At 39.6% G+C, this 26202-nt stretch overlaps 1 protein-coding gene across 1 annotated transcript in view; it reads right to left on the bottom strand.

Annotated features, from left to right (window-relative positions):
* Positions 1–5136: 5136 nt before the first annotated feature.
* Positions 5137–26202, bottom strand: part of LOC307163723 (uncharacterized protein) — a 29822-nt gene continuing 8756 nt past the window's right edge. The window contains exons 2-6 of the mRNA XM_079879940.1: positions 24342–24492; positions 21516–21718; positions 20914–21076; positions 8464–8651; positions 5137–5602 (exon numbers count right to left, since the gene is read on the bottom strand). Of these exons, the coding sequence (XP_079736066.1) occupies positions 5517–5602; positions 8464–8651; positions 20914–21076; positions 21516–21718; positions 24342–24492 (791 nt within the window). The 3' untranslated portion in view covers positions 5137–5516. The remainder of the gene's footprint in view (positions 5603–8463; positions 8652–20913; positions 21077–21515; positions 21719–24341; positions 24493–26202) is intronic.

The raw sequence follows: 26202 nt of genomic DNA on the forward strand, positions 1-26202 counted from the left end.
CTGGTTCACATAATTTGCGCTGGTGAAACTAATTCACATCTACATAATAAACAAGTGTCTAGAACATGATTAAACCCAGATGGGTTTGTTTATGAACTCAAACTTCGAGTCGGTAACACTTTAGAATACTGTTCCTTCATTAATGTATAATTACACAGGAACAAATGAGTAATGAATTATTAACATTCTAGTAACTACTATTAACTAACAAGAAACTCTGATTAACAAATTAGTAAGTAATAGTGCTCAGATGAATGTAGTAGTTCACTATTAGCTAATCAATAACTACTATTTTTTTCATTCCTCCCAGAGAACTACTATCTACAGGTTCATAATTAACATGAATAATGCATAATTTATAATAAAAGGTAATGGTAACCCACTAGTAATGACTCAAGTATTACTACATCATTCTAAAGGAACTACTAATTATTTGGATCAGTATTCTAAAGTGAAAAACATGATAACTCTTAATATTGACTGAAGTCATTGTAAGCTTTTGAGATTTTTGTAAGATTTTGAATAGCAATTCCTTCCAATGGATTTGGTAACTCTTTAGTCATTACTAGTGTGTTCCCGTGATCTTCACTTTAGATACTGATCCAAATAATTAGTTGTTCCTTTAGAAAGATGTAGTAACACTTGAGTCATTACTATCCAAAACCTTACAAAAGCCTTTAAAGCTTACAGTGACTTCAGTCAATATTAGGTTGTTATCATGTGTTTCACTTTAGATACTGATCCAAATTATTAGTAGTTCCTTTAGAAGGATGTAGTAACACTTGATTAATTACTAATGGGCTACCATTACCTTATATTAAACATTGTGCATTATAAATATTTATTAACCTGTATATAGTAGTTCTTATAGTCTTCAGTGAGGTATGAAAAATAGTAGTTATTGATTAGCTAATAGTGAACTTCCACATCCGACTGAGCGCTATTACTTACTAATTCGTTAACCAGAGTTTCTTGTTAGTTAATAGTAGTTACTAGAGTGTTACTAATGCATTACTCATTTGTTCCTGTGTAGTTATTCATTAATGAAGGAACAGTATTCTAAAGTGTTACCTTCCGGTCCTTTACAGCCTTCTTAAATAAAAATATAATGCAATGATTATAGAACAGTTGCATGCATATTTGTCAGTTGCATGCATATTTTTGCAGTTGCATGCATATTTGAACAGTATTTGTCAGTTGCATGCATATTTGTCAGTTGCATGCATATTTGAACAGTTGCATGCATATTTGTCAGTTGCATGCATATTTTCCCCCAAAACAAAATGTAAAAAAATCTGAGCACTTTCCTTTTATGATTCCTGAAAGATACTGACTCAGTAAATCAAACATAAACTGAAACAATAATGTGATTTTGCATATTTTGTATCTGAAGATTCAATCATTATTTAAACCCAGGATAAAAGTTATGTTTGTAGTCTAAACTCAGTGTTTTACTGTAAGAGCTTCATTATGATGGTCTCCAGACGTCTATAAATCACACAGACTGTCTGCAGACTGACCCGAGTTCCCTAAACCGTGACACGTCATCCAGCGTCATCCAGTCTGAGCTTCAGCACATCTCTCTGACATCTTCAGCTTGTTCACCAGCATGTTAAATCATATTAACACATTTTCTGATATGTTTCTTCAGCGTTTGATTTGTAGACTGAAGTGCCGATATTCAAAAACTTTTTTTGCACACTGGTCTCTATGATTTATTTCACATTATCAAAAAATGCTTTGGTAAATCATTATTATGACATGCTAAGTCATAATTATGAGATTAAAAAGTTAAAAATATGACATACTGAGTCATATTTATAGCTGAAAAGTCGAAATTATTTATGACTTATGACATTAAAGTCAAAATTATGACATTAAAGTAAAAACTATGACAAAAATAAAAAATATGACGTCATGACTAAAGTCAATCATGACATAGAAAGTCATAATTATGATTTAGTATGTCATAATGTCATTCAACTTTTTTATGTCATATTGACTTTTTAAGTCATAATTTTAACTTTTCATCTCATAATTATAACATAGTATGTCATAATTTTGACTTTAATCATCATGATGTAATGTCATAATTTCCAATATCTACTTTTTATCTTACAATTGAGTGTTGATTTCTACTTTTTATCATTATAAATCTTTTTTTTTTTACTTGTTAATGTCATAACTTTACCTTAATGTCATTTTTTATCATAATTAGGATTTAGTGTCATCATTTCAAAAATCTCATAATTTTTACTTTTTATCTCACACACTTTCGACTTTTTGTCTATGACATTTTAAGTAATAATTTTGACTTGTCATATTTTCGACTTTATTATGTCATAATTTTGACTTTTTTCCTAATTTCGACTTTTCATCTAAAAAACATGACTCATTTATGATTTACCAAAGCTTGTGGTGAAAATGGGCTTCCAGATATAAAAAGCAGGGAACTTTGAACAATATATTTTCTTATTTCTTTTCATTTTGGGGTGAAATAAATCATATTTTAGTGATATTCATCCTGCTACTGATGAAGAACATCAAAGAAACTCAAGTAGAAAATCATAAGTAGATCTTACAGATATTAAAGTGACAGATAATCATAATGCAGAAAACATGTTTCATGGCACATAGCTCACTCCAGGTCGCTCACGTCATCTGACCACACAAACACATCTCAGCGTGTTTTATTATATGATGCAGAAGATCATGCAGCTACTAGCGTTATTATTCTTAACAAGTTAAATAATTAAACTAAACTTAGAAAATGACAAGTGTTGCTTTGTACATCTGCCAAATTCATAAACATAAACTCTATTTGCCTTGTGTCTCTGATTATGAAATAACCAGAAAGCGATCTGAATCCTGATGACAGAACGATTACTAACCCGTGAACTGGCCTCAGATCAGCACAATCCTCCTCGCTGAGGTTTTACTTCCTAAATCTTCAGACATCAGTCACGAATCGTTCACTCAAAATACTGTTCAAACTATCTCACACCTCTATATATTCTGTTCTGATATATATATATAATAATCTTATAACTGTAATGTTGTGAATCCTGCAGCATGAAGGACACATCAGATCACACACCTTCTGTTTAAAAGCAAGAATTTGCTACATAAAATAATATTGTAGGCCTTAAATTAATATGTACTGTATGTATGTTGAACTGATTCAACATTTCAATGCATTTGGATTACACAACAAAAACAAAATTATAAACTTTATGTGATGCATATTGATCAGTCATGCATAAATGAAACGGGTTAATAATTAACTATTTTAATCTATTTGACTTTTTTTTAAATAATCATATTTTCAAAATGCATCTATTCAAATTGCTTATAATCAGCATAAATCTGTTCATTTTACAGGAAGTATCTTAAGGGACACTTCACCGATTAGCATTCAGCTTTGTATCAGCAGAAACCCAGTAGTATTCTCAAGTGACCGTGCTTCCCTCCCTCATGTCCCCCTGAGACCAGACATTTCTGTATTGTGTGTCTGGTAAAAAACCTCAGATGATGCAAAAATCGTCATTTATCGTCATCAGAGGCTTTTTCCAGAGGCGAGAGACTCCAGCCAGTTGGAGGAGCTGTCCCGCATGTGTTCAACTCGCCCATAGGGGGATCTCACTCACAGAATATACACATAGTGTCAGCCATCTTTTTTTTTGGAAGCTAAGCTAGCAGGCTCTTGCTCTGTGGAGAAAGCTGAGTAGTACGGGTGACCATACATCCTCTTTTTCCCAGACATGTCCGGCCATCGAGATCACCCAAAATGTCCGGGATTATGTTTGCATGCACACCTTTTTTGTTTCAATCGGACTGAATTCACTCCGATTGGTGAATCTGACTGTAGTGTTTACATGAACGCTAAACAAGTGATCGGTTGATGTGCGTTTTAGCATTGCTAAGTGTTTTCGTCTCGCTCGGGATCCGTGTGAAGCAGAAAGCATGAGCTGCAAAGCCGGCACGTTCGTGTCAGAGTCAAATAATGTAAACATAATGAATGGCGACTGTAGAAAGCAAAAGCCGAATCCCGGACATTTTGGGCGATCTCGAAATCCCGGCCGGACATGTCGGAAGAGCCCGGGCAGACTCGAGCTGGGGCGGACTAACTCGTCACGGAGACTCAAGTTAAAACGCTGTCTTTTCAGTTTCGAGTCACTAGTAGCCTAGCTGTATCATTTCTCCCGATGCTGCCCTCTGTAACCGGGAGGCGTGACTTGGGAGTGGCCTCAGCGAAGCAAGTGCATTCTGGGAGTTGTTGTCTTTCATTCACATGAGCCAAAAATACATTTTCTGGCTTTTCTCAGTCTAGAAGGCTCCAACTTCTAACTACAATACTACATAAATGACCCAATTTAAATACACATTCATCTTTCCAGCGGTGAAGTATCCCTTTAAGTAAACCTAACTTAACTATTCCTCTAACCCATGGGCGTCGGAACCATTCTATATGGGTGGGACAAGACATGATATGGACCCACTCACTTTTACCATCTCTAATTCAGCGCAAATATCTGCTCACTTTTCAGTCACTGGTCAGTCAAATCCGTTCCACTTGAGGAATGACCTAATAAATTAAACTCCATTCCGCGTTTTAGCTACAGCGCTGATTTCCACGCTGCTGCTCAAATCCATTCCACTTGGCTTAGGCTATTACAAACCCTTACTTATGCGCATGTGCTGTCCTAAGCACGAGTCTCAGGTTCCTATGGACATACGAAGTTTAAAACATTTAAATAGACATATCAAGTAGTAATTAATGTATATGAATCTTAGTTGATTATAGGCTATTAGAGCTGGTTGCTGAGAGACGGACACACGCTGTTTGATTTGTGATCGTGCTGTGCTTATATTCTATTCATTCGAGTATATATTGTAAAAAAGCTTAAATCATTTAAATATACATACAATAAGTAAGGGATAATGTATAGTGAGCCGGTTGTTATAGTGAATAACAACCCCGACAGGCTGAACGGGATCCCGACGCGAAGCGGAGGGATCTTGAATCAGCCTGAAGGGGTTGTTATTCACTATAACAACCGGCTCACTATACATTATCCCGCTTATTACATGGCTACCTACAAAATAAATAAATAATTTGACACAAATTATTTATTTAAAAAGGAGTTTATTGATTTAAAAACGATTGTATTGCTTCCGCCAAAGAAAATAGTCCGTTCCGCGTCCATAGCAACGCGCTGTTTTTCATGGCAACGGTCTGTTATACTTCGCAGCGGTCTGTTATAAAGAAATAACAGACCGCATTCTACATTGGAATTCAGCCAAGCCATGTAATAATATACAATATCATATCGTAGAACATGTATATCTGTAACAATCATGAGGCTGGATGCAAGTGCAAGTAAACGCTTTATTTGGCAAAGGGAATAGATGTGGACACAACACGGTGGTGGTGCTCGGTGATCCAGTGCAGTCAATCCTCGGTGGCAGTGCGCGGTGATCCAGTGCAGAAGTGTGGGAATCCAGACAGACGTCAGTCACGAAGACACGAAGAAAATCCACAATCCAACGAACAGCACGGGAACAGGAACAGGATCACACACCGGGGAAACACCACAACGCTCTGACAAAGACAGAGTGAAAACAGAGGGACTAAATAGGGTTAGCTGATCAGCTGCAGCGATCATCGACCCCGCCCACATGCACACACACACACACACACACAATGCAAGACGAGACGAAAGGAGACAGTGAATTCATAAACCGTGACAATATGATGTAGTAGCCAATTTGAGTTGATATTACTCTTGCCAAGCTCTGATTTCTGAGAGATGCACACATAGACAGATTTGCGCTATGGGCGCCGGAACCCATTAACGCTGCTACACTAATTTCCACCAAACCCTTACTTTTCAGGCTAGACGAGCCATTGCGCGAGTCTCAGGCAGGGGTCCAATGTTTCATAAAAAACTGAAGCTTCCCCGGGCGCCGCCATTGATTAGCAGACCATCACCTGCTGTTAGCATCCCATTGACAGCGAATAACTTCACATCTGAGGCGTTTAAAGACTCCATTTGTCCATTATTTACTTCTAAAGAAACACGAAAATGTATAAAAGGCTCCATTACCTTGTATCTTACGCTATGGCCCCGTAGAAGCAGTTTTTGTAAAAATAGGCTAACGATTGTGTCATAACCACGCGACTCTCTGTCGCACAGTAGAGAATTACCGTATGGACAGGAGGAGAAGCTCGCGGGCAATCGGGGGGACGTGGAGGCAAAATGACAAAATAATTAATCAGAATACTTAGCAAAAGTTTCTCCTGCTCCTGCTCATGGACAGCTCCTACTCACACTCTCCGTCTCTGCAAGTTTCGGAAGGGAATGATTCAGATTTCTCTCGGCACAGCTACTAGAAGACAGACGGGTTGCTCACGTCACATCTACGTCGTCAAGCTCAGTTTGAGTCTGTGCAGTCGCTCAGCCATCAGGAAGAAGAGCTTCTAATTGACTTCACTTTTCTCCATTGAATCCAGTGGGGTCGCTGTGTCCATTTATGTTTCTGTCCATGATCTCAGGTTCCTTTGGGAACCGGAGCGTCTAACAGATCGACCAATCAGCGATTGGCTCTTTTACTTAGAAGGCGGGATAGTTTATTAATGTATATGAATGTTAGTTGATTATATAGGTTATTAGAGCTGGTTTGGTTGCAGAGACGGCAATTAACACGCTGTTTGATTTGTGATCGTGCTGTGCTTATTCCATTCATTCGAGTAGCCTATCATATTGTACAAGTCTTAAATCATTTAAATATACTTACAGTATAATAATATACAAAATCATATCGTAGAACATGTACCGTATTTTCCGGACTATAAAGGCCCGTTCACACCAAGGACGATAACTATAAAGATAACGATAAAGATATAATTCTAAAAATCGTTCTCCATATTAAAGAATGACAGAGTTCACACCACAACTATAACGATAAAGATATGAGGAACGATATCGTTGGGATCACTTTCAGAACGATTTTTTTCCAGCTGTCGAACGATAAAACACTGACAGCCAATCAGAATCCATTCTAATTTAAAGGTCTCGCGCATTTAAAATGGATCTGGATCATCCGGGCGCGCGCGTGCTTAGAATAAAAAGACCGTTATCGGTCGTTGGTGTGGACGCATATATAGTTATCTTTATCGTTATCTTTATAGTTATCGTGCTTGGTGTGAACAGGCCTTAAGTCGCTCCGGAGTATAAGTCGCATCAGTCAAAAAATGCGTCATGAAGAGGAAAAAAACATAAATCAGTCGCACTGGACTATAAGTCGCATTTATTTAGAAATTTATTTCATAAAATCCAAGACCAAGAACAGACATTTAATCTGGAAAGGCAAGTTATTCAACTACACAGTAGCACACAGAACAACAGGCTGAATAGGTGTCCGGTGTGTTAACGCAACACATTAACAGTTATTCAGCTACACAATAGCATAAAGAACATATACCTGGGAGGCTGAATTAGCATAAGCCAGCGAGTCCAACAAGCAAGTTACCAGTAAACAAGTTCACCAAGCTCCTGCGATCTCATTCCACATCATTTTCTTCATCCTTGGTGTCGCTTCTGAACAACTCCGCCAACTAGAGCGCCCTCTCGCGGCTGTAGACGGTAATGTTTTCTCTTGGTTCATCTCAGTCTGAATTAATTTTGATATATAAATCGCACCTGACTATAAGTCGCAGGACCAGCCAAACTATGAAAAAAGGTGCGACTTATAGTCCGGAAAATACGGTATATGATGTAGTAGCCTATTGATTTAAGTCACTGATTGACAGTGATTTAGTAAACTGTTATAACTTGAATAACAGTTGATATTACTCTTGCCAAGCTCTGATTTCAGAGAGATGCACGCATAGACAGATATTTGCGCTCATTTCATTTTTACTCTCACTCATTCACTTCACTCATTATTGCATAAAGATTTTAGATAAGGTATCTGGCTTTCGGGAACACCCCTAATCTACTCCAGTAAAAAATAATCTGGAGGATGAGTCAACCCACCCACATTTTCTTTGCTTCCGACGCCCATGCTCTCACTCATTCACTTCACTCATTATTGCATAGAGATTTCGGGAACTTCAGGAACACCCCTAATCTATTCCAGTAAAAAAATAATAATAATTGGAGGATGACCCACCCACATTTGTTTTTCTTCCGACGTGGCGAATATAAACCTATAGCTTCATTCTCACCAGCATCGGTCAGATTAAAAGGGTTTTATCACAGCAATGTAAAAGATGAACCATTTCTGGTTCCTCAGAGCCTTTGAGTTTTGTTAAGGTTTTTTTGTTAAGGTTTTCTTTTTCTCCATTCTGTCACTGAGTGAGTTTTGGTTTATTGCCAATGTCACTTTTTTCGCGGTGAAAAGCGCTCTATAAATAAAGCTGCCTTGACTTGAGAGTGTGTAAGAGCCTGTGAGACTGACCGTCAGTGAAGATGAGCCGGCCGTTACACTCCTCTGCATTACAGGAGCAGACGTACTCGTCCTCCGCGCCCTTCACTCGCTTCATCTCACAGATGCTGCTGTTGAAGTCCTTCAGGAACTGACCGCGAAACGGCAGCGCTGGGTCGTGACACACCATCTCGATGATCGCGCTCCCTTTGCTTCTCCTCCTGAAACACAGCATCGACATCAGGAGATCAGGACAATCATACTTTAATATTAAAGCTGCTGTCTGTGACTTTTTCACTCTACTAAAGCATAAAAATACCATAATATGTTTGCATATATCGAGGAAACGTGCAAAATTAACATTCTTGTTTCTCTGAAAAACACTTCTACAGCCAGTTACTTTAATGTGCGTTTCCAGGCTGGAATGTGTGTTATTATTTTGGTGTGTGTGATAATGTATGTTGCCAGTTTGCTAATTTTCATTGTCCATTGCGCTCGTTCCTGTTGCGTTTGCTCGAACTGGAGACCCGTGTGAGCGTCGAGTCAATGGAGGCGGGAGAAACGACGATCTCCGATATTTAGAATTTTGAAATCAAATTTTTTAATATTCGATCTGTAATTATTATTTGAAAATAAGATACTATTAGAATTTTACAATGTTGCTTTGCTGGCCGTAAATGCAGTGCATCCATGATAAATCCCAAGCACTAACTCGCAGTAATAATGAAATGTACTGGGTGGCGCTGTGGAGCGTGTTAACAAGTTGTTTGTATTTGATCACATGTTGTCGTCTGCCTCGCGGAGTTTGGAATTACAAAATGAAATGAAACTGAGTTATAATATCATCACCACAGTGAGAAATCACATGAAATCCAAACAGCAGTCGTTGAGGAAAGACAGCTGTCCATCACTGCGTTCACGACTGCGGGCAAGCACAGCTGGACCCCGCGTGACCCGAGATGATAACTTATCTAATAGCAAATGATTTTGAGACATATACTTCATTTAACTTTCGTTGAGGGAGACAGGTTTAAGAACAGAAAACGCAAAGTGCTGTTAGAAACACCGTTATCGTTTCAGAAACACAAAGGTAAGTTATCTGTGTCTCTGAAACGTCTGTCAGCGCATAAAGTGCTGGCGGCGCTCCTGCATGTGGAGATTATTTTTCTCAACATAAACGTGAAACTATATAAACACGATAATCATTATGACTCAAGTGTATGTGTACGTTCTGTACGATATGTGGCGCGGTCTGCTTTATCAGGCGTTTCCGTTCGCGCTGCTTGAGCTTTAATGCTTTTGTTCTTTATATTTAATGTTTACACGTAGGCCTAATGTTTAATGTTTTCAACTAAAAGAAAACTTTAACATATATTGTAAGCTTGTTGTGTTTATTGCCTAATCGTAAAGCTTCTTCAGAAATGGTGACAAAAACTTACACTTAAAAAAATAACATATTTTTCGTTAAACGTCATTTTAATAAACTAATATTTGATTTTTATGAGCCCGAATATTCGAATGCAATATTTTTGAAAAACGCCAATCCCTAATTTTGACTGCATTACCTATTTCAACCACTAGTTGCCATTCTTACAGACTGCACCTTTAAAGGAGACGCAAATGATCAGCTTTTATTTACTCGTTTTGAGATGATACATGTGGACGGTTACCAGAAGTGTGTCCGTTTAAAAATCCACCATGTCAGTCAAACATATATATGTTCAAGGGCTTGGGGTCAGTGAGATTGTTTTTGTGAAATAAATTAATACTTTTATTCAGTAAAATCATTAAACTGATCAAAAGTGACAGTGAATACATTTATAGGTCACAAAAGATTTATATTTCACATAAATGCTGTTCTTTTGAACTTTCTATTCATCAAAGAATCCTGAAAGATAAAATGCATCAGTTTCCACCAAATTATGAACTGCTTTCAACATTGATAATAATCCTAAATGCTTCTTGAGCATCAAATCATCAAATTAGAATGATTTCTGAAGGATCATGTGACACTGAAGACTGGAGTAATGATGCTGAAAATTCAGCTTTGATCACAGGAATAAATTACACTTTACTATATATTAATATATATTCACATAGAAAACAGCTGTTCCCTTTCGTAGGGAACTCAACACTGCGTCGATGAAAACGACTCTTTGGGGACGCTCCCTTAGCGTGTGCCTCTGAAGTATGAATGAAACTAATCCAATCCTGATTGGTGTTGCGTCATGACGTAATATGTGACGGCATAACCGGATGCATAAAATTGACGCCGACACACACACACATTAACTTTCGCTCTTCAGCAAGCGTTCTCTGTGAAACTGTTTGTCTTATTTGGTGTTGTTGATGACTTGAAAGCCAAATATATTGTAACGGCTCGAATCTCACGTTTGCCGAGGCAGCGTGTAGATTACGAGACCGTATAAATAAATATTAAAACAGTATTGTCTGGTGATTATGGCTGCATTTAATTCTATGGAATCAAAATGATGGAATTAATGATGGAATATATTATCTGACTTTAAGAAGTTAAATATTTTAATTCAGCCTACCATCCAGACCGTGTTTCACTTATCCAGTGTTTTTGGCTGCATTTAATTCTGAGGAATTAAAATGATGAGCAGCGAACGTCAAAAATGACGAGATGAAGATGACGAGATGAAACGAGATGAAGATGGCTGTCCCCCCCCGTGGAGAGACGAGCGAGAATCGCTCCTCCGCGGAGCCCTCAGGAAATCGATGTTTGTATCCAGCGTCAAGTACGCTTCGGGACACATCAGTTTTCAGCGAATGCACACTGTAGTGCCCGCCCAAAAGGCTTGTGGCCAGGCAGTGTTCACGTCCGCACATTGGAAACTGTTTTCGATTAGTCCCTGCCGGTCCTCCGCTTCAGGGTGTCGAGAACGAAACCGAAAGAGACTCTCCTCTGGGGAGCCCTCACCATGGCGTTCGCCCCAAAAGCTTGCAACAGGGCACCGACTATGGTCACAAAATCTTTCTTGACTTTTTCCTGCCGGTACTCCGCCTCAGGAGGTCGAGAATAGTGCTCTAAAAACACCCGAGGTCAGTCTCGAGGGGCTGGTTCCCTTAGTAGATTTTGTAGAAGAATGGCAACGACTTCCGAATATATCTATATGGGTCCTGAATATTATAAAATATGGATACAGACTGCAGTTCGGTCACCGACCTCCCAAGTTTGCTGGGGTGGTACCGACTGCAGTGGTTCCAGAACAGGCCCAGGTTATGGAACAAGAGGTACAGACTCTACTGGTCAAAGGGGCCAGAGAAATTGTTACCCTACCAGACAGGGAGTCCGGGTTTTACAGCCGGTACTTTATAGTTACAAAGAAGGATGGTGAGCTGAGGCCGATTTTAGATTTGAGGCAGTTGAATCGTTCTCTGAGGAGATTCAGGTTCAAGATGCTCACTATTCCCATCATCGTGAATCAAATCAGATCCGAGGATTGGTTTGTCACGATAGATCTAAAAGATGCCTATTTTCATGTCTCCATCCTTCCATGTCACAGGAGGTTCCTGAGGTTCGCTTTCAGGGCGAAGCGTACCAATATCGGGTTCTTCCGTTCGGCCTAACACTCTCTCCCTGCACGTTCACTAAGTGTATTGATGTAGCTCTGGATCCACTGAGGCTTCAGGGTATCCGCACACTGAATTATATCGATGACTGGCTCATATTGTCCCAGTCTGGAGAAATGGCAGTTTGGCATCGAGATGTCGTCCTTGGCCACATTCAGAACCTGGGGTTGAGACTCAACACTTAGAAAAGTGTGTTAGAACCAGCTCAGAAAACTACTTTTCTGGGCGTGGTATGGAATTCGGTTATGATGCGGGCACGTATGTCTCCCGCGCGTATCGAATCCATCCTGGCCATGGTGTCCAGGATAAAGCTAGGCCAGGCCATCACTGTAAAGCAACTTCAAATACTGCTGGGCCCATGGCAGCGGCATCCAACATAATTCCTTTGGGCCTTCTTCACATGAGGCCCCTTCAGTGGTGGCTCAAATCCAAGGGGTTTTCCCCCAAGGGGAATCCGTTCCGTATAATAAAGGTTACGCGCAGATGCCTTTGTTCCCTATTAATATGGAAGAAACCTTGGTTCTTGTCCCAAGGGCAAGTGTTAGGGGCGTCATGTCGCCGGAAAACCATTTTGACAGACGCTTCCTTCACTGGCTGGGGCGCGGTCATGGACGGCCGCTTTGCCAGGGGTCTGTGGCAGGACCATTATCATTCTTGGCATATAAATTGCCTAGAGATGTTGGATGTGTTCAGGGCTCTGAGGAGCTTCCTCCCAGACATCAAAGGTTACCACGTCTTGATACGTTCGGACAATACATCAGTGGTAGCTTATCTGAACCAACAAGGGGGACTCAGATCGCTCCCTCTATCCAGATTGGCGCATCAGATTATTTTATGGTCCCAAGGGAAAATATTATCTATAAGAGCAATATATGTCCTGGGGGATCAGAATCAGGGAGCAGACATCCTGTCGAGGCAGGGGCTGAGGCCCAGGGAATGGAGACTCCATCCAGAGGTGGTGGAGTTGATATGGCAGAGGTTTGGGCCAATGGAAGTGGATCTGTTCGTGTCTCGAGGGACGTCCCACTGTCCACTTTGGTTCTCCCTCACTCACTGGCTGGGGTTGGATGCCATGGTACAGGCCTGGCCGAGGCTTGCCTGTACGTTTTTCCCCCGATCGCTCTGCTCCTGGGAGTCCTGGAGAGGGTCTGTCAGGAGGGCATCAGTCTTCTTCTGGTAGCCCCCTTTTGGCCGGCCCGAGTATGGTTTTCGGACTTAATTTCACTCCTGACAGGGCACTACATTCCATCCTTGCCCGGAGCTGTGGAAATTGTAGGCCTGGCCTCTGAAGGGGCTCAGTACCTAAATGCTGGTCTATCATCTGGGGTGGTTGAAACCATACTTATCTCTAGGGCTCTGTCTACTAGGAGATTATATGGCCTCAAGTGGAATGCTTTTCCACTTGGTGTAGAGAACATGAGTTAGGTCCAGTTAACTGCCCAGTGGCTTCAGTTCTGGAGTTTCTTCAAGATCGTTTCTCTGCAAATCTCTCCCCGTCCACACGTAAGGTATACGTGGCTGACATTGCGGCGTTCCATGCACCACTGAATGTTGGGCCTTTGGGGAGGCACCAACTGGTCATACTATTTCTCCATGGTACATGGAGGATGAGACCGACAGTCAGGTCCAGGGTTCCTTCCTGGTACTTGGCAGTGGTTCTCGAAGGGCTATCCCTGGCTCCCTTCGAATCCCTCCAGTCAGCTTCGCCTAGGACCTGACGTTCAAGATAGCCTTTCTCTTAGCTATTTCTTTAAAGAGACTGGGAGATCTCCAAGCCCTGGCATTAACGCCAGCTTGCTTGGGGTTTGCCCCCGGCGGAGTTAAGGCCATCCTGCATCCGAGACCCAGCTATGTGCCTTAAGTGCAATCTAACATGGCTAGGTCCATGGTCCAGCAAGCATTTCATCCTCCATCGAATGTGTCGGCAGAAGAGGAGAGGTTCCTTGCTCTACCAGTCAGAGTTCCGAGTATTTACCTTGAGAGGTCCTCTTCTTGGAGGAGGTCGGACCTACTGTAGTGTGTTTTGGGTCACCTAATAAGGGGCTCACGGCTAAACAAACCATAAGTAGGCCTACAAGGTGCGCAATTTGCCTTCACCTTTGGCCATAAGGGCTCATTCTACTAGAGGCATGGTGTCCTCTAGAGCCCTCCTCTCGGGAGTGCCCCTCCAGGAGATCTGTGAGGCAGCTGGTTGGGCTACCCCGCACACTTTTATCAGGTTTTATAGTCTGCACCTCCCTTGTACGCCTGGCGGACATGTGCTCTCGTCCTAGCTGAGAGCCTGAGATCAGTTTCACTGATCCTTCTTCAGTGCATGGCCTAGTGGGCATTCGTTCCCCAAAGAGTCATTTTCAACGACACAGTGTTGAGTTCCCTAAGAAAGGGAACGTCTCGGGTTATGACTGTAACCCTTGTTCCCTGAGGAGGGAACGAGACACTGCGTTGTCCTGCCATGCCCCTCGATGCCTAGGAGCGGCTTGCTTCATCGCGAGGCTAATGTGTGTGTGTGCCGGCGTCACTTTTATGCATCCGGGTATGCCGTCACATGTTAAGTCATGACACAACACCAATCAGGATTGGATTAGTTTCATTCATACTTCAGAGGCGCACGCTAAGGGAGCGTCCCCAAAGAGTCATTTTCAATGACGCAGTGTCTCATTCCCTCTTCAGGGAACAAGGGTTACAGTCGTAACCCGAGACATTTTATATTGGAATAATATTTCAGATTTTTCTATTTATTTTCATTCTCAGAGTTTGGCTGGAACTATTTCCCGCGGGATTAAGTGGAAGTCAGACAGGATTTCCTGAATCACAGTGAAACCATTTCCTGATTAACAAAGTCGTGGTCGACATTCGTTCATTCAGACTGGAAGAACACACAAGAGTTCACATAGAGTGAACAAAACTGAAGAACAAACGTCTAGACAGTGATGATATTTACCCTCTGGTGCTCTTCCGTCATTTTTGAACAAAAATAAATAAATAAAATTTATCGGAATGGTACGAAACTTGGTAAAGGTTTTGGCACTTGCTGTGTGAACACACACACACACAAAAATCATGGACATGATTCAAACAGGCTAAATGGTCCTGAAAACAATAGTCACACTTGTGCTCCTCGCGGTCAGAAATGAGCGCATTTGAAATTAATGGGATATGAATTTCATCTAGTGGAAACTGACGGTATTGCAATTTTTGAGATATAAAGCTCACATTTTGAACACAACTGGTTTAGATTTATGGCTTTTATTTTCTCACAGTTTTAGAGTAAAATGTGTTTTGAAAATATATAATAAATATAAAAAAGTTCTTTTTTGAAAATATATCATTCATATAAAAACTGAAAATAGTATTCTTGCCAATTTTTCATAACAAAAAACGTAAACTTGTTTTACTTCAAAAACTTTTTTCACTTCGGCGATAATCTGCCAAGTATAGTCTTTGAAAAGAGATCAAACTTAAGTCTGCTTTAAAACATTCAAGATTTACCACAGTTTAAGTTGGAAATGTAATTTTCAGGTCTATGCTCAAAAAGAGAATAAATGGATTATAAATGCAGCGTAAATATAATTCTGTACCATAAAATCCCCTAAAAATACAAAATATTAAATAAAAAACATTATCGAACTAAAATATAGTATACTCATTTCATTGAAAAAATAAAATAAAAAATTCAGTCATTTTTGACCGGCACGCGAAGAGCACCAAAGGGTTAAATAATAAATAACAATCAAACAACAAAAGACAATGAGAAAATTCACTTGCTCTTGACTGAATAACTTTGGTAAGTATATTTGTAATGTATATTTTATTAATAAAGTGCAGTGTTATTTTAAATTTGATTACAGTTTCTGTTTTTGTTCGTGATATTCAGCTACAATTAAATGTTTTGCAATAAGACTAAATGTAAATGATATCTCTGTGTTTTTATTTTATTTTTTTTATCTTATTTGAAATTGGAATCAGAATCATTAAAATTAAAACGATACCTAGTAACGTATCGTCATGGATAATGAATACGGTAATCATTCAGTTGCATGATATATTTCAAGTTTTAGTAATTTTGTTGCGTTTTTGGTTTCAGTTAAAGGTGCAGTGTGTAATATTTAGGAGGATCTGATGACAGAAATGCAATATAATATACATAACTATGTTTTCAGTGGTGTATAAAGACCTTACATAATGAACCGGTATGTTTTTATTAGCTTAGAATGAGCATTTCTCTCTACACACACCGCGGGTCCGCTTACATCAACATGTTTCTACGGTGGCCCTGAGCGGACAAACGCCTTTCGTCACTATGTTGTTCTTCGTGCAAAGAAGCGAATAAAACACTGACACAATGATGAACAAGTGACAATAATATTCACAATAACATACCGTTTTACTGAATAATTAAGTACACATAATTTCTTACTTTATTTTTGTAAAAAACCTCATTGCTTAAAGCAGGGCTCAGTAGTTTCGGGATTTCTTCGCTGTATTCTCGCTTTTTGCTCGCAGGTTTCTCTCTAGAGCTCCCCCCACAGCTTCGGAATAGATATTTGACAACACTGTTGTAAAAAGTCGTTGGTGATTCTCTATGGAATTAATTTTGTTCCAATAATAATGAACGTAACTTTTCAAGATACTAATTAAAATATAAATTGAAACTGAATAAAACATCTTTGAAACTGAAAAAGAATAAATCGCAGGCAAATTTTTTGACCTCGTTTTTAATACACTGCATGTTTTGCTAACTATTTCTCATATTTCGTTCGCTGATCTGAACTTACAAATGCGCTTCCAGAGATTTCATTTACGCTTCTGAAGTTTTCGTTTATGCTCCCAGAGTTTTCGTTTGCTGTTCTGACACATTTCTCTCGTGGGGGCGGGGCTAGTAGCAGTGTGCTCTTATTGGCTACTGAGTTTTTGATTGACAGCTTCTTCACCTGGAAGTGAAGACGTCAGTGCTGTGTTTATGTGTGGATGTGAGCGTCTGTAAGCGCAGCTTTCTATTTCATTTTAATGATATTAAGTTTATATCTGTATTTTTTTGCTACTACACTATATTGTTGAGATGATTTCTTATAGAAGGAATAGTAGCCTACAGACGAATCATTATCATTATCATTAGCCATCGTCGCTATCAGGATACTGGATAGCCTACTCGTGGTAAGTCAGATTTATTTATTTTTAATCAATAATATACTAATACTATTTATAATACAGTACTGGCTTTTTTCAGGTGGAGAGTCATTTTAGAGCTCAGTGAGAGCCCATAACATTATACAGCTGAGCTGTGTTGTCTTGATTTAACTGTTAGCCCAATCATTACATGACTTGTTTATCTACATTCGGTTACAGTCTTCGATTAGATCATATTTCCCCCCAGCCACCCCAAACAACATTGGGCTAGAGTACTGTACAGTATCTGTACTGTAGCCTAAAGTACAAAAAGTACTGTATCAGTCAATGACCGATGCCATTGGACCAGAGCGCTGTCAATCACTGCCTGATTCAACTTTGGCAATGTAAAGCCTTTTTTTTTTACCATGCCAATAAAGCTATTTAAACCTGAATTTCTCAATTGCTGATTAATTTGCGATGCAGTTTTTGAAAGAGGAGAGAAACGACTTGACCACAGAACACGTCTCTGTTCATAATAATAAACACTCAATTATTTTGAATCTTGAAAATTATTTAATTATTTAGAAATTATTTAATCTGATTACTTTTGTGTGATAAAGATGACTGATAGATAAAGCTATTATATGTAGCTAGTATGAGTAAATGCTTTTTCTGTGTCCATATTTGACTAATAATAATGCCAAAAATTGCACTTCAAATGAACATTTCTGAGAAAAATGCTTAATCTTTAATAGTATTTAATAATAAATATATGTCCAAATTAAAACCTTAATACATGCAAGTAATTATGACTGAAAACATCCAGCAACTGGGGAATACACAGCCATGGATATATGTTTATATATAGGGCTATACAGCCATCTACTGGTTACACAACAGTATTACAGATGATAAATGTAAATATTTAAGACAGTACTGTAAAATGCCTTAAAACATTTATATAATTTGTTTGGAAAAATATTTTAAATCTGCAACTTGTTACTGTATGTGGGAGTTCAAAGTAGTTTGTATTGTTAGATTATAATACATTTCCTCTCTCATTTTCCAGGAAGTGGAGCAACTTGTCCATAAACAAAATTCTGATGCTGACACAGAGGATGGAGTGATAGTACCAGAGATCCACTGTCCCTGTCAGACAATAATCTTACTCTGTTCAGACACATCACCTTTGAATGACTGGGATCTTGATCTTCAGACACCTGATTTATTTTATTTTAATATAAACTAGCAAATATTTTAATTTCCTCTAGATTAAAACAAACACAGTTCACAAGTACACAAGAGGTTGCACTTTATTCTTATTAGTCTATGCTGATCTTGGATTAGCATACCAACAGCAAATGAATGTTAAGGGGATAGTTCACCCAAAAATAAAATTCTCTCTTATTTTACTCACCCTCATGCTGTCCCAGATGAATTTTACTTTCTTTCTACAGATAAACACGAATCAAGATTTTAAGGGAAGTAATCCATCTCTGCGAGTCCTAAAGACGATTTAAAAACCACACACAGTGAGCGTGACGGTAATCCATGCGAAAAATCACTTCCGACCAACTGTCTTACGTACAAGGGTTACAATCCACTTGTATTATGGACTCACAGAGATGGATTATTTCCTTAAAAATCTTTGTCTATGTTTATGTGAAGAAGAAAGACATATATATCTGGGATGGCATGAAGGAGTAAATGATGAGAGAATGCTCATGTTTTGGGTGGACTATCCTTGTACTGCTTGTGTCCAGTCACTGCAGTGCTTTGTTACTTGTATCGAGTCACTGCAGTGCTTTGCTATTGTACTGCAACGGGAACTGTTCAAAGAATCATTGCAACATTTAAAATGTATGAATTTTTTAAATGTATTCTGTATTTGTAATTGTGCATTTTGTATAGTAATGTATATCATGAGAATACTGTGCATTACATGTATATTATGCAGTTAATGTTTTGTGAATTCTGGTCTTTCCTGTCACAACATAACTGCATCCAAGACTTTCACTCTGATACTTGTGTATATGCTTTAGTGACAATAAAGAATGTAAATTTAATTGAATTCATATTTTCAATTACATATTTAACTGGTTGTATAAGTCACAATTGAAATGGTTGATGATTGTTAAAATATATTTACAATTTTAAATCTTAGAAGATAGAATTAATTAAATGAAATAACTCAATACAATTATCAATTTAAAAAAAAAAAATGGCAACAAGAACATTCTTTGTGTGACTTATGTAATGAAATGCCCTTTGAGGTCTGTATCTGACAGCAGGCCACGATTGTAATTTTCATATTGTTTAAATTCCTCTTATTTAAGTGATAATTAATTTTGATGGTGTAAATGTATATCATGCTAACAATGAGTAGTGTGATGGCCATGGTTGCCAACCTTGATTACCTGAAGTGAAACTTTCTTGACGGCTGAACATATCACACACGTTTGCTAGTATTCTCTTTAAATTGTAACAGCTCAACCTAATCAGAGCCTAACATGCAAAAGAATCATCAGGAATAAACAAATATTCTCCGAAAACATTGGACACTATACAATATTTTAAGCATTATACAGTACTTTAATGTACAATTACACCTGAATAGACTGAATAGATCTCTTGTGCTCCTGAAAGCTTCTGTCGACAAAGTAGTAGCAGCAGGTAAATACAGATAAAATTAAAAAACAAACCTAACTTAATATCATTAAAATGAAATAGAAAGCTGTGCTTACAGACGCTCAAATCCACACATAAACACAGCACTGACGTCTTCACTTCCTGGTCAAGAAGCTGTCAATAAAAACCTCAGTAGCCAATGAGAACACACTGCTACTAGCCCCGCCCCCACGAGAGAAATGTGTCAGAACAGCAAACGAAAACTCTGGGAGCGTAAACGAAAACTTAAGAAGCGTAAATTAAATCTCTGGAAGCGCATTTGTAAGTTCAGATCAGCGAACACAATATGAGAAATAGTTAGCAAAACATGCAGTGTATTAAAAACGAAGTAAAAAAATTTGCCTGCGATTTATTCTTTTTCAGTTTCAAAGATGTTTTATTCAGTTTCAATTTATATTTTAATTAGTTTCTTGAAAAGTTACGTTCATTATTATTGGAACAAAATTAATTCCATAATTCTCAGACACCAGAGGCTATAGATCAATGACATCAAAGCAGATGGGACATTCTTTAAAACGTCTTCTTCATTCGGGTTCGAACAGCGTGAGGGAGCGCAATAATGACAACATTTTAGCAGATTTCTTTTGGCCGTAAAGCAATTGTTTACATCGCGAGACCTGATATCACGCGATACTTCCTGACGCGCCGGCCGGCGGCCCGCCGGCTCAAAGTTGCAAGTGCGGATTTTCCGCTCACGGGCACCAGGGGGGTGCGAAACGACCACCATTCAACCCGATATAAGTAATATAACCATTCCAATGACTCTGAAGCTGTTCAGTTAAGGTAAAAAAGTTACTTAGTTCACCTTTAACTGGCTACTCTCTGCTGTCTCAGACGACGACATCACTTCCTGTCGGCCACCGTAACTTCTGTTGGTTGCAATTTGCAACCTCACCACTAGATGCTGCTTAAATCACACACTGCACCTTTAAATATAATAACCAGATACTCAGAAGTTTCTCCTGAGAGAAAGACTCCAGTGATCTCACGTGTGTCTCCGCTAGAGACTGAGAAGAGATCCGTGTCTGAAACTGAGCTCAGATTTAGTCGATCTGGAAGTGTGTGTACTCTAGATTAGCGTTGACGTACCAGGAACTGACGCACACTTGCGAGGATTCCTCGCAGATCATGGTGACATCGCAGGAGGATTCACAGGCGCCGATGCCGTTACACACCGTGGATTCGATTTCACAGAACTTACAGAGCTGAGCGTGCTTGAACGGGTTATTTTGTAATGTAAAGAAAACTCTCGCTGCAAAAACACAGAGAGAGAGAGAGAGAGAGAGAGAGAGAGAGAGAGAGAGAGAGAGAGAGAGAGAGAGAGAGATATGAAATGCCTACATGCACACAAATACATATCTATTCAGTGCTGATAATATTATAGCATATTTTTGCATAGGAGACCACACACACTGCACTCACATATGACTAACTCCAACACACACACACCATGTCTGCACTCACAAAAATAACTCCGACACACACACACACACACACACCATGTCTGCACTCACAAAACTAACTCCGACACACACAAGTCTGGTTCGCTATCTTTGTGGTGGCTCGATAGTCGTAATGGTTTTTGTACTGTACAAACTGTATATTCTCTCTTCTTACACTAACCTTACCCCTAAACCTACCCATCACACACACACACACACACACACACACACACACACACACACACACACCTATCTTGTCCTCCTCTTCAGTGTGTTTGCTCAGCAGCAGGCGCTCGTTGCACTCGTGTCCCGTACAGCCACACACACGCAGGGTTTGTGTGATGCTCAACACACACTCCGATCCGCTGTAATCCTGCAACATCACACCGCGCAACGCTAGCGCGGGGTCGTGACACATCGTCTCCACGGTAACCATCCCGGCCTCCCTCCACCTGGACGACAGACATCAGGATCATGCACCTTTACCATACACTTACATTATAAATATTATATATTTATTATATACATTCCTTTACTTGAAATAAAATAAACATTAACAGAGTAAATTTAAAATATTTCTAAGTTTTAACTTGATGTTCTACAATAACAAAAATTTAAATAAAAATTAATAAACTATATAGACGCATTTACAAAAAAAACCTATAAAAACCAAGCGGCAACCTCCCCGTCTCTCTCTTAAAACCAACACGGAAGTGAGTTAAACTGCAATTCATTGACTGGCCGCTTGAGGCTGGTGTCAGAAGTGAGTCAAATCTGTATCTCCCCCATGTTAAAATGCCAAATTTTACAGCAGAAAAAAACGTGTTTACAGCCTGGTGTCTGTATGTTTTTTTGGTCTATACAGCTAAGTTTGCCCATCATAACAACTGTGAGGGGGGTGAATTTTTTTATAACTCATCCGTTTAGTTGATTAATATTTAAAGTTCTGCATAATTAAGGGTGTGTCCACTTTTGAGTGACAGGTGGATTCCCGCTGATGTCAATGCTAGCCGTTTGTCTGCTGTTAGCCGCGTCACTTCACCTCAGCAAATTTTAGCTGCTGAACTTGCCATCTCTGCAGTGTTTGTGCTTTTTTCGGGATTATTTCATATAATTTTATACACCCATTACTTAGCCCACGGCTTCGGATTCCGTCGTTGTCGTCGAGTATCGTTCGAGAGAACAACCAGCGCTGTATTCAGTTGTTTTCCTCTGTGAACATGCACTAATGGATGTCTGACAATTTCGTTGCTTTTTGGAGTTTTCAGATTTAAAAAAGGTCTATAGAAATAAAGGCTCGTTCGTTCTGCTCTCACGGAACAGATTGATTATAATATGCTTATGTACCGTCAGATGAAATCCTGCAGGTGTCGGCGCTTTCTCCGTCCATGCAATAAATCCTTGAATGAGCGCGGATTTCTATCGCATTTACTTGAACTTCATAGGTAATATATCTATGGTTTAACCCATTTGAGAGGCGCCGAAATCAGAATTTAAAATGGACTGAATAAGCTCTCTACGAACTTGACGAGCGATGCCGCGCTGACGGAGACTATAAAGAGTGACTGACTTGTAACTGTTATGCACATAAATCACTGTCATACACACTCTCTCAGAGTAATAGTTACTGCATAATACATTCTCAACTAGCAGAATAGTACAGAATCACGATACACAGTCTTTTGTAGCCATGTCTTTTAACTATTATAATATTTCGAAGGGCAAAAACAGGAACTTTTAATTGGCTTTACATCAACTGTCACTTTAGCGCGAGGCCCTGTGCAGTCGCAGACTTGGTACTTTCCATAGGGTACTTTCAGTAGCATATAGCATTAGCAGCTACCTCCCAAAACTGAGCTAACTCGATTACGTCGAGGGGTGAGCGTGGTTTCAGCTCCTCAGCTCCACTCACGCCCCGCCTCTTTGCCCATTTTCTGTTATCCGGGAGTGACGCAAGGTGACGCGAGGCCAAGATGGCGACGGCCGACTCCGCCCACTTTAGGCTTCAAAAATGCTCTTCAGAAACCTACGGGTGACGTCACGGACACTACATCCATATTTTTTTACAGTCTATGATAAAAACACAACATTTATAAAACAAACTACAATTAAAATGGAAAATATAAAAATGAACACTCAAAATACATAATAATTAAATAAAATATTAAAAGAAAAGAAAAACTAAAGTTCTAAAACTTTAACTATGCAAATTGAAAAGATTAACATAAAATAATGAAATCTATAATAGTATGTCAATTCAGTTTCTTCGAGTGCTTTCACATGTAATTTAAAACACAGTAAAGCACAGTATTTTCTACGGTAAGAGAAACGGTAGTGTCCTGTGTCAGTAAAGCTGCTGTAACGCTCACTCTGCTGTGAAAGCTAAACAAGCTCACGATGCACTTCTCTTCCCATAATGCAGCAGTGTACAGGTTAGTGTGCGTCCATTAAAGATCGGTGTAAGGGGACCCGCGGTGTGTGTAGAGAGAAATGGCAATAAAAACTAGGGCTGTCAAAAGATTAATCGCGATTAATCACATCCAAAATAAAAGTTTGTTTTTAATAATATATGTGTGTGTACTGTGTATAATTATTTTGTATATATAAATACACACACATGCATGTATATATTTAAGAAATATTTGCATACATATACTGTATATTTATATAGTTTATATTATATATAAATATATTTATTTTTATATATAAATAACACATTTTTCTTAAATATATACATGCATGTGTGTGTATTTATATATACAAATTTAATTATACACAGTACACACACATATATTATTAAAAACAAACTTTTATTTTGGATGCGATTAATCTTTTGACAGCCCTAATAAAAACATAACGGTTCATTATGTAAGGTCTTTATACTGAAAACATAGTTATGTATATGATATTGCATTTCTGTCAGCAGATCCTCCTAAATATCACACACTGCACCTTTAAGAAAGATGTGTTTGGGACGTGTTCATTTCTCTAAGCTTTACTCTATGGTGTGAAGTGATGAGATCGTGTTTGAACACGTCAGTGATTCATGTGTGTGTGGTTGTGTGTGTGTCGTACCAGACAGCGGCGCAGATGTCCTGTGGATTCGGGCAGACTCTCGATACGCTGCAGTTTGAGTTGCACTGATTGGATATGCAGGCGGCTGGCCGAGGGTCACATGACTTGCACTGACTGTGCTGATTGGCTGAATGGAGCAGAGCTGATGCACCTGTACACACACACACACACACACACACACACGCACGCACGCACGCACACACGCACACACGCACACACACACACACAGATCAGGGGTCAGATAAGACTGTGTCTGTGAACTAGTGATTAGTTATGGCTAATCAGTCCTAACTCTTCAGACTGATCTCTCTTCTTAACATGTTGTGACCAGTCCAGAAAAAACTGAATGACTCACTTGAAAGAGTCGTCTACGCAGTTTATGCAACCCACCACAGAATGTATGAACACACACACACACTCTCTCTCTCTATCTATCTCTCTCTCTCTTTCACACACACACACACACACACTCTCTCTCTTTTACACACACACACACACACACACACACACACACACACACACACACACACACACACACACACACACTCTCTCTCTCTCTCAAACACTCACAAACAGACACTCACTCTCTCTCTCTCTCTCTCACACACACACACACACACTCTCTCTCTCTCTCTCTCTCTCTCACACACACACACTCTCTCTCTCTCACACACACACACACACTACAGTTTTTTTTATTCGCTTTGGTACTATTATCGCAAGTATGTGATAAAACCTCACAACTGTTAGTACAAAACTCAAAGCAGATCTTCAAAAAGTCTGTTTTTTTTTCAAACATGTAATCACATGTTCAATTGACTAAGTACAACGCACAAAATTACACATTCACTTTTTCACCTCACCTAATCAGTGTGTCATCAAAGAAACACCTTTCATATGAAGTAATTGTCGTTCACAATGCAATGCTCACAATACTTTTGATATGCTTCTCATTTGATTTGCGTAAATACATTTGACCAACACTTAATCCAACTGATCTTAATGGTTAATCACAGAACCGTTTGGTAAACCTATAGATTTTCATTTCAGCAATATACAGTATATGGATTTTGAGAACTACAGAAATAAAATGGTTGTTTGTACAAACATATAAATTACGTGTAACCACACATGATGAATACTCGTTATTGCTAATTGATTTCACATAGTGGTAACCACAATTGGTCACCATATATAAAAGTGTGGGTGTAAACACTGGCAATTTCTTTCAACATGGAGCAGGATAGACAGCAAGGAAGAGGAAGAGCTCGTGGACAAGGGATCCGTCAGAGAGGTGGGCATCGGCACCAACAGAGAGGTGGGCACCAACAGAGAGGTCAGAGAGGTGGGCACCAACAGAGAGGTGGGCACCAACAGAGAGGTCAGAGAGGTGGGCATAGGCACCAACAGAGAGGTGGGCATGGGCACCAACAGAGAGGTCAGAGAGGTGGGCACCAACAGAGAGGTCAGAGAGGTGGGCATAGGCACCAACAGAGAGGTGGGCACCAACAGAGAGGTCAGAGAGGTGGGCATAGGCACCAACAGAGAGGTGGGCATGGGCACCAACAGAGAGGTCAGAGAGGTGGGCACCAACAGAGAGGTCAGAGAGAGGTCAGAGAGGTGGGCACCAACAGAGAGGTCAGAGAGGTGGGCATGGGCACCAACAGAGAGGTCAGAGAGGTGGGCACCAACAGAGAGGTCAGAGAGAGGTCAGAGAGGTGGGCACCAACAGAGAGGTCAGAGAGGTGGGCATGGGCACCAACAGAGAGGTCAGAGAGGTGGGCACCAACAGAGAGGTGGGCACCAACAGAGAGGTCAGAGAGGTGGGCATAGGCACCAACAGAGAGGTCAGAGAGGTGGG

Source organism: Squalius cephalus, assembly GCF_949319135.1.
Source record: "Squalius cephalus genome assembly, chromosome: 8".
Classification (NCBI taxonomy): Eukaryota; Metazoa; Chordata; class Actinopteri; order Cypriniformes; family Leuciscidae; genus Squalius; species Squalius cephalus.